This window comes from Plutella xylostella, chromosome 31, assembly GCF_932276165.1.
Source record: "Plutella xylostella chromosome 31, ilPluXylo3.1, whole genome shotgun sequence".
In the NCBI taxonomy this organism is placed as follows: Eukaryota; Metazoa; Arthropoda; class Insecta; order Lepidoptera; family Plutellidae; genus Plutella; species Plutella xylostella.
In genome coordinates, this window is record NC_064011.1 from 4,306,616 (window position 1) to 4,320,141 (window position 13,526).

At 37.3% G+C, this 13,526-nt stretch overlaps 1 protein-coding gene across 2 annotated transcripts in view; it reads left to right on the forward strand.

Annotated features, from left to right (window-relative positions):
• LOC105385102 (homeotic protein ocelliless) overlaps window positions 1–13,526 on the forward strand; it is a 47,273-nt gene that overhangs the window by 18,017 nt on the left and 15,730 nt on the right. Inside the window, exons 2-3 of one of the 2 annotated variants that reach the window (XM_048632259.1) lie at window positions 2,706–2,894; window positions 3,189–3,401. In XM_048632259.1, coding sequence (XP_048488216.1) covers window positions 2,846–2,894; window positions 3,189–3,401 — 262 coding nt within the window. In that variant the 5' untranslated portion in view covers window positions 2,706–2,845. The remainder of the gene's footprint in view (window positions 1–2,705; window positions 2,895–3,188; window positions 3,402–13,526) is intronic. The other variant, XM_048632260.1, reaches the window with a different exon arrangement.

A 13,526-nucleotide genomic window follows, 5' to 3' on the forward strand; every position in this document is an offset into this window, starting at 1 on the left:
GTCACCGAATGGTAAAATTTCCAAAAAAAAAACCACAGGAAAGCACCCGACAGACGGCCGTATTGTCGTGGCTACCCAGAAATAAAAAAAAACTTACCCATAGACTAATAGTTGTGTCGCGAAGCGCGAAATCTGTCACAATGGCTGCCCTACGGAGCAATTATCACGCCTAAAATTGAATGTCTTTGTCAAAATATGGGCGGCATCGCTTTTAGAAGCTTCGGTTTTTGGGCGGTGTGCAATTTTGGGAATGTGTACGCGGGTGTAAGTAATTTGTTTCGTGGTATCACTTGCCAGTTGATATTGTACCTACTAAGTATTATTTATGTTACGAGATTTCATTTTACTACTCGAGCTTCGCTATGATGTTAATCATAGAACGGAAGTTCGGTAGTTCTTAGTTAATAGATACCACACATTTACTGTGAAAAGTTGGTTTCCCTAACCATCTAGGTACCTATTATATGTATATATTTTCATTGATTAGGTTTATAGCCAAATAATAATGCTATGTCACTAGATTATTATGACTAACACCTTAGTTTCAGGCAAAAACTAAGGACCGGAAGCTAACTAATGACCCGTTTAAAACTTTTACTTTGTGGTTTGAGGTAATCGTGGTATTAACAACGTGGCGACAACTTTTTTTTACAAATTCATTGTCACTTTCGGTACCGGCTGAAAACAAAATATTTTTTCTAAGAAACAAGGGTTTTTACTTTTCTTGAACGCATCCTTACCTTAGCTTGTCAACAAAAGATTATCCTAAGATTGCAATCTCTGCTAAGAGCCTATTGATTTTTCGCCAGCACTTGTTGTGATTTTTGTAGCGTTCCTATTAAGGTTGAGTTTGGCACAGAAAACCTAGGCATATTTATTTGTTATTCGCCGCAAAAGTTAAGTTTTCCACATGATGAAATTTCTCGTTTTGGCGGCAAAACTCTTGAAAGGTGTTCAATTGTGTAACGTTTTTAGGATTTTAAAATTTCGGATTTTAAAGTTGTAAGTACTGTAAAAAAAGTTCTCTTGAATATTTCGTCAAGAAATTTCGACGTTCACATATTCCCTACATCTTTTTCATCTCAAAAAAGCTGTTATTCTGCAAACATGACCTTTTCCCCTCAAAAGAGGTGTCAATAACACCGAAATTCACTCGCAAGCGCAATGGATCGTCATAAATAATATCGTAACGCAAACAGTGGCCATATTGTATTCAATGAAAGAAAAACAAACATTCGCGCCCTTTTCGCTGCAATTATTCGTGTCTGTTTGCGCAGTTGGCGGCCCTGCGACAGGGTGACAATTTGACAAATCACTTGCGAAATTACCGCGGATTTTTAAGTTTTATGTCCTTCTTTTATATTTGTCTATACGCGTTGCTTTTTATTCAATAAGCTTAAAATTTTACCAATTAATATGCTGAAGGATGATCCCAAAAGTTTTGTTTATCCAGAATAATATAATAGGTAGTTAATTAAACTGATAAAATTACCGAGTTTATCAGTAACAGTTAACGAAAAATACCAAAACATCACGCTTAGAAATGCAGAACTAGTTATCACATCGAGATAGTACATGTTGAATGTATTTAAAAAGCCTAGAATCGAAAGCTTATTTTTTATGAACAAACCATTTTATATCTCTGATTGCATGTTTGAAAACTAGGAAGCTCACATTGCACGCTATCCCACACTGTCGTTTCAATGCGTTCCATAGTAATACAATACAAATGTCATCACTTTGATATCAGCTCGTCAATTTTTTGTTCACGCACAAAAGCGAACAAGCGCGATCATGTCCTTTGCAACTCAGGTAACAGCCGAAAAAAAAATAAACGTGACAGAATGCCTGTAAACATCTACCTTTGCCTAACATTGAAAAAAAAACTTTTAAAATTTTTGCGAACGCGGCCGAAACGAATCGAACTTAATTTTCGAAATTCAAACTTACTCGAAGGCGTTTCACTTGTTTGACTTTCGTGCCTTTGTGTGTGCAATAGCGCAGAAAATATACATTTCGTTTCGTGGGCAATTGTAAAATGGTTTCGGTAAAAAAAGCGAGTGTTGCCAGTAATTGAAATTGACGTGTGCTCAATTGCCAGTTCAGTGAAGTTATTAAATGGCGTATGAGGCGTTCATAATTGCGATTCGTGATCCTTCTTTATACCGAGAATTTCATGAGTATGTAATAAAATATTAAATAAGTCTTAAATAACAATCTTTCCTTCAAAGCTCAATTGAATTGCTCAATGATCATTTGTAAATAACGTAAGACAACTTGACGTAACTTTATAAAGATCCAGCAGAATACGTTAAATGCTTTGTCCTATTTTTACCTTTGAGGACGAGTGGTTGACTGGAGAGAGTTAGGCGCAGGACCAACTGTTTTGGGTATTATTTGGGGCACTGGTTGAAGATGGAGAGTTTTCACTACTAAACCACAGATTCAGATGTAGTTTGTCTGATGGCCTCTTGTCATATACTGCGCTATACGGGATGTTGGAAAAAAGGGTATACAATTTTTTCGTGTTTTTCTTGAATTTCCAAAACTCTTAGAAGAAAAGTTTTTCAGAATGGCTCCCCCAGCTTTTGGCTTAATATACCCTTTTTCCAACACCCTATTGAGATAGGGGTTGCTCTGAAAGCTGTAGATCCATCTTCAAACAGAACAAGCGGTCACCTAATTCCATGTTTTCTTCTTTCCAGAATCCTTACCAGCCAGGATCCAAGATGTGCTGCTCAAAGCGTAGTGCGACCTCCTTGCTCTGACCTCGTTGTCAATCAAAATGTCAAATCATACGAGGAAAAGGACCACCCGGTGATATTGTTCACCGTCCTACCGAGAGATGGCGCTGTTAACCAATTCAGCCTCAGCTACCGGCCCCACAGCTACAGGTATTTTGAAAAACCCACGTTGTTTTTTTTAATTCACACTTTCCTATTCATCTTATATGTTATAACCTCACTTGAAGTAGTTTTGTAGCAGCTAAACTCTACTAACAATGAAAATTAGTTATCGTTGTTAATTCTGTAAAAAAAGCAACTAAGTAGGTACTTTAGTCTATGACATCAGCAAACTTTATCACAAAGGAATTCCCCATACATTTCTTCTTGTTTAAAATCTCTGTCTTGTCACAGACCACACAAGAAGTAACCCAAAAAAACACGAATAATATTGACAAACAAAAGACTTTCTGTCCCCAGGGCCGGCAGCGCCTCAGGCCCACCACTCGACCACGCCGCTACATCACTACTTCCACTACCTCAAGCAGCCTTCCCCCCTGTCCCAGAACCCCTACGCCCACCACGGCTCCCACCACATGGGCATGGGAGCGCCTCTAGGGGGCCTCGGACCGTTTGGACTCACGCATCACGGGCTTGAAGCCGTTGGCTTCCCTCAGGGTGAGTTGCTTAGACCGCTTCTTTTTAATATTATGTTCAAGAGGGATTTTTAATAAACGGAGGTAAGATACTTACTTTATAGATATCCTCGCCATTTTATAACAAAGTTACGTAACTTCTAAGCTCTTTAAATCTTGTATTTCACTATATTAGTTATAACATCGTCTTAGATACTTATAAACTTTGAAATGTTTGGTCTAAATCAAGATCTAAAAGGCCAACAATAAGTGCGCGCCACAAAAACCCGTCAAGACAACCTTACCATTAAAAGAAGCTAAAATAAAAAAAAATTCAAACGCAGAAGCCTGCGCTCTCTTCACTAATTAACGTTGTAACAAGAATAACTTCCGGTTCCGCCCTCCCCCCTCTTTCTCTACCTCCCACTAGCCAAGATAGAATCTCCTCGCCATATTTGGGAAATATAAAATATAAATCATAATATTGAGTGTTTCAGTTAATATTTAAAAAAATGCCGTCAAAATTATGTAGTTATATAGTAGTAGATATTATTGACATTTTGATGGGATGGCATGCAGTTTATTAACACTCAACTCTGCTAGAACTGATAAACACACGTATCCTTAATAATTCTTAATAAAAACAAAAAACAACTATCAAATACCTATCTTAAACACCAAATAGTTTCAAACTTCGAAACTACTCTCTATAAACAGTGCAAGATAGTAGAAGTATCGTGAAAATTCAGTAGGTACTCGAACGCACGTCTACCCTATTTTCGGGGCTTTCCCCTTACGGTAGGGGGGTACATAAGCCGCTTATAAAACCCCCCTTAAGGGGAGGGGAAACCGACTGTTTTGATTATTTCGGATGTCGTCGTCGGTGTAGGTAAATTATGCAATAGCCCCGTTCGTTGCTTCTCTCAAAACACTTCAGAAATCGCGGTAAATTGGAAGAATATTCCACTGCGCTAATGTAAAATGCAGGTAAACATTTTGTTTGCGCCGTGTTTTGTTTATCGAGCGCGAAACTTAGATTAACAATATACGAATAAGACAGACTGCGGAGAGAAGAATCGTCTCGACAAATAACACCCCACTGAGGTCTTATTTTGGTTTAGTTCGCATTAGAAGATCTGTGACTTTATTCATTGGTACAATATGGTAGAGTTGTGTTTCCCAATTTGCTATATCAGGTAGGTATAAATTTTATCTATTCCAGTCAAACGAATACGTTTTTCATTCTTAAAAACATGATTTTAAACAGATTTATTGCACAAAAAGCGTCTTCAAGGAAAACACACTATTTGCAAAAAGGATTATTAGTGCCACAATGAAGTGAAGATAAATTTTGTCGTCCAAATGTTTAAAAAAAGAAAACTACCTGAATTAAGAAAAAAACTTTACATCCAGCCATAACCCTTTAACGGATTATAAGCCTAATTTTTTATGGATTTAAAAAGATGCTGTGGTGTTTTTTAAATTAAGAACAGCTGCTTTTGGCCTAAGTACAAATTGCACTTATTTTTCTTTATATAAAATACCTACATATTAACTGAATATTTTTTGTGATTGTGATCATAAATCCAGATAGTGAAATCAAGAGTAGAGTGGTTTTATTTTTATATAAAAAAAAACTAAAGGAAACAGACAGATTTGCTTCTATTGAGTAATTTTTCAGACAATTAGTATTAGGTACAGTCAATAAAAAACCTAAATAGAAGTATGCACTTAGGTCAAATGGATTAAACATGTTGCGGAATAAATAATGAGTTTATTAAATGTAATGACTAAGCGTTGTCCGTGATAAAATATCTGTGTACAATGACGAATTAGATGATTCGATAAACAAGAGTTTTTTTTACTTACTTTAACATCCCGTTTAGAACATTGGTTCATCTTAAAATATTATTAAAATACGTAGGTACATTACAACAACGAAAGTAAGTATTCGAACGTACGCCCAAAACAGGTTTTTAAACGCACTCTTCACGAAAAGGGGAGGCCTAATCCGGCCTCTTCTGCGAAAATTCCCTTTGAATTTGGACCATCTTGGGATTCCATTTTTGAAAATAAAAATCTGCGCAGTCCCTTATTCCTTCTGTGCATCTTTCAGATTAAATTTACCGCCAAAAGATTTAAAATAGAAATAAATTTCATGTTTTCAATAACGCACAAGAATAATTAAATCTATTTTGTGCTCATTTATTAAAAATATATATGCGTTTGTATATTTTAAAGAGGTTTTATAGTCGAGAAGTAGTCGTAAAAATCTGTAAATAAACAAAATGGCGGTGACCTTTTGCCATTTATGGCACAATTTAATGCGGGAATAAAATTAATAGTACTCTCTGCCAAGTTCCTTTTTAATCCTTAGTCCTGTCTCTTTCTCTTTTGTTGAAAGCTATATCTATCTGTTTCACTTCAGTGCGGCAAAACGATGGCAGCTGAGCGTTCCTTTTTTGAATTTGCTTTTTTCATTGTATATTATTTTATTTTTTATTGGCACCACCAAAGAATTCTATGCGGCCAGACTGTTTTTTAATCTTTTGGGCGTTGCAATTAATCGATTTTTTGTTCGATTCTCGTTAATTTATCGTGCTTGGAATACGGAAGTCGGATTAGGGGGAGGTTTTTTTTAATTAATATGAATAAAATGCTCATACTTTTGTAATGTGAATTTAAGTAATCGTATTTTTGTTAACAATTGAATCAAATGAGAGATGATTTTAAAAAATCTAACACAATTTACCTGCCTACATTATCCCTAAGTGATAAAAAATTATATGCCGTATTTTCCCCAGAAAGTCTATCAAAGTGGTGCCAAAGTATGTATAAATAAAGCTGAGAAGGTAAATAAACATTGTAATAATATATTAAACACCTACGCACCAAAATTTCCTCACAAATATGTCTGAATATTCGGAAATTCCAATAAATATATTTTCTTTGTCGCATTTTTTACATACTGAGTTAAGTAAGTTACTTAATCAGCTTAACTTTCGGGGCTTCTCAAAGCCATCAGACGACACATTGCCCCTCATTTTATCGATTCTTTTAGTATCGATTCGTAAGTTATCGATTATTCAATCGATGATGCTATGTTGCCGGTTCAGCGCACCTATGTCCGGATATTAGTGCGAGCTAAAAAGATGGGTGTTGCTAGTTTGACTTGTGTTTGTTTTAAGTAACTGAGAGTAGGTATCTCTTTCGTACAGTAGCTTTCTGTCTGATTTGGATCAATTGATTTTGATTTAGTTCACACACACACACGCACTCACGCCTTGTACTAATGTACTCCCTTGCGGGGTAGGCAGAGGTACATTGCTGCACCCACTTTTCGCCAGAGTGTTATGTTAGTCCCAATGTAATAGGGGGCGGGCCTATTGCCATTTTACGGGCACATCCAAGACCCGAGAACAAATATCTGTGTTTAAACAAATATCTGCCTCAGCCGGGAATCGAACCCGGGACCATCGGCTCAGTAGTCAGGGTCACTAACCACTACGCCATTCGGTCGTCCCGTTGATTTAGTTCCTTATTTTAATGTAAGATCATTTTAAATTTCAGGGGTTACAAAAATCTGTAAAATACTATATTAACCTCAAGTTTTCATATTATTCACTAGTCTTAATAGGTTTAGATACTTGTTAAACCTACTTTTAATTTAACCCTTCTCAATTCCATGATTCATTCATAGAGTCATAAAGGCCAATTTAAATAATATTGCAGTTAGAGTGGTATTTACAGAGAGAAAAAAACAATATTCCCACACAATTACTCTTAGATTAACGATGTACGAACAAGATGGTGAGTCACATTAAAAAACAAAGCCAAAATTCTGTCCGCATTTTGTTTACTGTCAAACCGTTTTAGTTGAACCTGCTTATGACAACCATTGTACCAATGAGTAATGTCACAAATCTTCTAACAGAACTACTTAATCCTAACTATATAATATTATAAATGCGAAAGTAACTGTGTCTGTCTGTCTGTCTGTCTGTCTGTCTGTCTGTTACTCTTTCACGCCAAAACTACTGAACGGATTTGAATGAAATTTGGTATACATACGGTCTAGACCCTGGGAAAAAACATAGGCTACTTTTTATCCCGGAAATCCCACGGGAAAACTTTTTAAGGCGAAGCGAAGCGCGCGGGAACAGCTAGTTCAAAATAACTACTCATTGGTAGAAGTACGTTGTTACTTGTCGAGACGTTTCTTTTACACTGACACTCCATCTAGTGCGTATTAAATATCGTTGCAATTACTGTATCAATTACGAAGAGTAATCTGTCTGTCTGTCCGTCACTCACTGACAGGAATGTATTATTAAAAATAAACGAGAAAAAAACACGAATATGACAAACTTAATTTCATATTTATTGAGCAAATTATCATGACAGATGACTTCGTTTTAATTATTCAGTTATTGGAGTTCCGCAGTGGTATTTGCCATTTGTACTGTCGAAGGTTCCGTATTGACTTACTATGAAATAGCGAAAAAAACAGCTGCTTCATAGTAAATTTAAATATCTCATCATCATCATCATCATCAGCCTTCTATCGCCCACTGTTGGGTATAGGCCTCCTTATTTGTACGCCAATTCTTCCGGTCCTGTGCCGCTCTGATCCACTGCTTCCCTGCAACCTTGCAGATGTCATCGGACCATCTAGCAGGTGGTCTGCCAACCGCTCTTCGTCCGTCTCTAGGCCACCATTCTGTGACCGCCTTTGTCCACCTTCCGTCCTCCCGACGAGCCAAGTGTCCCGCCCACTCCCATTTTAGTTCGGCGACCCGCATACCGACGTCGAACACTTTGGTCCTTTTGCGGATCACCACGTTGGGAATACGGTCTCTAAGCGAAATGCCTAACATGGCTCGCTCCATAGCTCTCTGTGCAACTCTGATTCGGTGCACAGTTTCCTTGGTCAGCGTCCATGTTTCGGCACCGTATGTTAGTGTGGGTAAGACACATTGGTTAAACACCTTGGTCTTCAGGCATTGTGGGATCTTAGACTTCAGGACATCATCAAGTTTTGAAAAGGCGGCCCATCCCAGTTGAATCCGCCTCGTGATCTCTTTGACCTGGGATTCTCGGCCAAAGGATAAACAATGTCCAAGGTAAGTGTATTCATTCACCACCTCCAGTTTAAATATCTACTAAACCGAAATATACCTATATTATTTTAGTTTTTCGCAATGACAGCAAAATGTGAAAAAGACAGCCAATAACAAGTTTTCAAATGTATGAAACAGGACATGCCATTTTACCTATTAAGTACATGATTACTACTGAATTACTTACCTGTCCTTCCTTGTCCTGCATGCATTTTTTATTAACCCGGAATTCCTTCGTATAAACCATTTAAAGTGTCCCAAAGCTGCAAGGACAGACATAGAGAAAGATAACTGTATGGCCCTCTAGGTGTAGTGGCCTCTGAGTAACAGTGTGGCTTCTTTAATCAATAGCCTTCACGCCAGTGATATGGGGGTAGTGAAACATAATGAAAGTTAAAAAAGGACTAGCATAATTGACGGCTGATGATGCTATGTTGCCGGTTCAGCGCACCTATGTCCGGATATTAGTGCGAGCTAAAAAGATGGGTGTTGCTAGTTTGACTTGTGTTTGTTTTAAGTAACTGAGAGTAGGTATCTCTTTCGTACAGTAGCTTTCTGTCTGATTTGGATCAATTGATTTTGATTTAGTTCACACACACACACGCACTCACGCCTTGTACTAATGTACTCCCTTGCGGGGTAGGCAGAGGTACATTGCTGCACCCACTTTTCGCCAGAGTGTTATGTTAGTCCCAATGTAATAGGGGGCGGGCCTATTGCCATTTTACGGGCACATCCAAGACCCGAGAACAAATATCTGTGTTTAAACAAATATCTGCCTCAGCCGGGAATCGAACCCGGGACCATCGGCTCAGTAGTCAGGGTCACTAACCACTACGCCATTCGGTCGTCCCGTTGATTTAGTTCCTTATTTTAATGTAAGATCATTTTAAATTTCAGGGGTTACAAAAATCTGTAAAATACTATATTAACCTCAAGTTTTCATATTATTCACTAGTCTTAATAGGTTTAGATACTTGTTAAACCTACTTTTAATTTAACCCTTCTCAATTCCATGATTCATTCATAGAGTCATAAAGGCCAATTTAAATAATATTGCAGTTAGAGTGGTATTTACAGAGAGAAAAAAACAATATTCCCACACAATTACTCTTAGATTAACGATGTACGAACAAGATGGTGAGTCACATTAAAAAACAAAGCCAAAATTCTGTCCGCATTTTGTTTACTGTCAAACCGTTTTAGTTGAACCTGCTTATGACAACCATTGTACCAATGAGTAATGTCACAAATCTTCTAACAGAACTACTTAATCCTAACTATATAATATTATAAATGCGAAAGTAACTGTGTCTGTCTGTCTGTCTGTCTGTCTGTCTGTCTGTTACTCTTTCACGCCAAAACTACTGAACGGATTTGAATGAAATTTGGTATACATACGGTCTAGACCCTGGGAAAAAACATAGGCTACTTTTTATCCCGGAAATCCCACGGGAAAACTTTTTAAGGCGAAGCGAAGCGCGCGGGAACAGCTAGTTCAAAATAACTACTCATTGGTAGAAGTACGTTGTTACTTGTCGAGACGTTTCTTTTACACTGACACTCCATCTAGTGCGTATTAAATATCGTTGCAATTACTGTATCAATTACGAAGAGTAATCTGTCTGTCTGTCCGTCACTCACTGACAGGAATGTATTATTAAAAATAAACGAGAAAAAAACACGAATATGACAAACTTAATTTCATATTTATTGAGCAAATTATCATGACAGATGACTTCGTTTTAATTATTCAGTTATTGGAGTTCCGCAGTGGTATTTGCCATTTGTACTGTCGAAGGTTCCGTATTGACTTACTATGAAATAGCGAAAAAAACAGCTGCTTCATAGTAAATTTAAATATCTCATCATCATCATCATCATCAGCCTTCTATCGCCCACTGTTGGGTATAGGCCTCCTTATTTGTACGCCAATTCTTCCGGTCCTGTGCCGCTCTGATCCACTGCTTCCCTGCAACCTTGCAGATGTCATCGGACCATCTAGCAGGTGGTCTGCCAACCGCTCTTCGTCCGTCTCTAGGCCACCATTCTGTGACCGCCTTTGTCCACCTTCCGTCCTCCCGACGAGCCAAGTGTCCCGCCCACTCCCATTTTAGTTCGGCGACCCGCATACCGACGTCGAACACTTTGGTCCTTTTGCGGATCACCACGTTGGGAATACGGTCTCTAAGCGAAATGCCTAACATGGCTCGCTCCATAGCTCTCTGTGCAACTCTGATTCGGTGCACAGTTTCCTTGGTCAGCGTCCATGTTTCGGCACCGTATGTTAGTGTGGGTAAGACACATTGGTTAAACACCTTGGTCTTCAGGCATTGTGGGATCTTAGACTTCAGGACATCATCAAGTTTTGAAAAGGCGGCCCATCCCAGTTGAATCCGCCTCGTGATCTCTTTGACCTGGGATTCTCGGCCAAAGGATAAACAATGTCCAAGGTAAGTGTATTCATTCACCACCTCCAGTTTAAATATCTACTTAACCGAAATATACCTATATTATTTTAGTTTTTCGCAATGACAGCAAAATGTGAAAAAGACAGCCAATAACAAGTTTTCAAATGTATGAAACAGGACATGCCATTTTACCTATTAAGTACATGATTACTACTGAATTACTTACCTGTCCTTCCTTGTCCTGCATGCATTTTTTATTAACCCGGAATTCCTTCGTATAAACCATTTAAAGTGTCCCAAAGCTGCAAGGACAGACATAGAGAAAGATAACTGTATGGCCCTCTAGGTGTAGTGGCCTCTGAGTAACAGTGTGGCTTCTTTAATCAATAGCCTTCACGCCAGTGATATGGGGGTAGTGAAACATAATGAAAGTTAAAAAAGGACTAGCATAATTGACGGCTGAATGGTGTAGTGGTGCGTGACTCTGACTGCTATGCCGAAGGTCCCGCGTTCGATTCCCGTTTGGGGCAGATATTTGTTTAAAGACAGCTATTTGCACTCGGGTCTTGATATTTATATTTGGTATCTATTTATGTATTTGTGTAAGTATTTTATCTTTACTTAGCACCAGTGTACGTTAATTTCTTGTAAAAACAATTATATTTTACATAATTAACAGTTAGAGTAAAGTAAAAAAAAATATCCTTAAACATTCGATCTTGTCGAAAAATCAATACAAAAGAATTCAACGGGCTCCAAAAAAGAAAGTTCTTACTTAATTAATATGGCTTACTTCATATTTTGTTAAACAGAATGCGAATACTTATTCTTATTAATAAGATATACTTATTATATTACAGGGTAAAATATTAACAGTGTACTTCCCGTCGGCAGGTCAATAATAACCAACATACACAGCAACTTTCATTGACAACCCTGAACTAGCCTAATATGTCTTGTGTTGCAGTCCTATTATACCCCAGAGGTGCAGAGGGTCTCCACTAATATGTCTTATTTTATTTTTATTTAAGTATTTCATCAAATTTATAGCACAAGACGAAAATAGTTTAGGTATATTAGATATACCTAGGCCAATTACGGACTTACATTGTACATGTCGTGTTGACCTTAATGCTTGGGAATTACAATGACAAAATGTCACCCTAAACAGGCCATCAAGACAAAAGCGCGCACAAACATACCGCCAGCGATAAAACAACTCAGAAACGCAATTTACAACAAACCATCAAATTGTTTATCGGGAAGTAGCAAAAATCGAATTTTCAGTCAAACTGACGTTTTAGTGATAACGGCTGACGGGGACAGAGGCATTGCATTAAAGTTTAAAAAAAAAACAAAAAACAAATATGGCCGCGGGAGGCACAAAGGTGCCGCGACGGTAGCCGCGCTGTTGGAATTCATAAATGATAATTTTATATTTATTATCACGGTGGAAAGCTAAGGAGCGGTTGCGGTGTGTTTTTTATCACTTGCGTGTGTCTCTTGTGGCTACCGTTTGCGGTCGGTGATTTGTTAGTGGTGTAGTTTTGTAAGATTTTATTGTATAGTTATTTTCAGTTTTACCAATATTATTTGTGTTTTATTACTAATGATAAATATGTCGTAATCCAAGATGACCTGAGGATGACATTCAGACATAGTTCCTCTCTTTTCTTTTTACTATTGCTTGTCATCAGTATAGGTATATTTTTAGCATCACAAAACTGTGACATAAAAATGAAAAAAAAAAACAACCGGAATATGTAAAACTATGTATGAATTAGTGACTTCAACAAGTAAATAATCCATTGACACAAAACACATGGTACACAATTATAGATAATCAAAAACTAATAATTAAAATTTAATTAGGGTACATAGGAGGTCTTATCGCTATAGCGATATCTTCCAGATAATCTCGGATTATCAGACTCGAAGATAAAGCTGCCTTATTTATGAGTAAAAAGAGATTCTGTTATTTATAAGTTTACTCACCTTCAATAACTTTCTTCGGTGGTAAGAACAACTCCAAAGAAATCCATGGAAAAGAGGACAGTATTTATAAAATGTTGAAGTTAATTTAGAATATGACAGTCGGCCTCCACGCTTCCAAGACGAACGAACAAACTTTATTATATTATACATACATATTTTATTATTATACTTTTAGTCCAGGCTGTTTGATTAACGGACGTAGTTTTTTTTGGTAAAAAGGTCATACCATTTCGGGTGTCCGTTTTAAGTGACCGAAACGGTGTATTCTGATTAATCTTTGGTTTTTTTTGTGTTTTTAACCTTTCTAGCTATAGATAGTGCCTGTCAATTTTACGGATATCTGTGAGTGTTGTTTTGATCCTTTCGTTTAAATTTAAAATTTAGCAAAATATGATCGTGCAGGTTGACGGGTTGAAAATGCTCTTAGTTGTAAGTCTGCCAAATTGTTATTATTTATTGTTAATGCAAAGTAGGTACATGTATTTAATATCTTTCTCAATTGAGCATCAATTACCAAAAACAAGATTATTGTATAAATTACCAGATATACCTAAAACTCCAAAATGAGTCTAGCCGCTAAGATGCCAACAAAGCAAGAATCATATTTATGCTTTTACATTTTACTAGGTAAGTATTATAGTT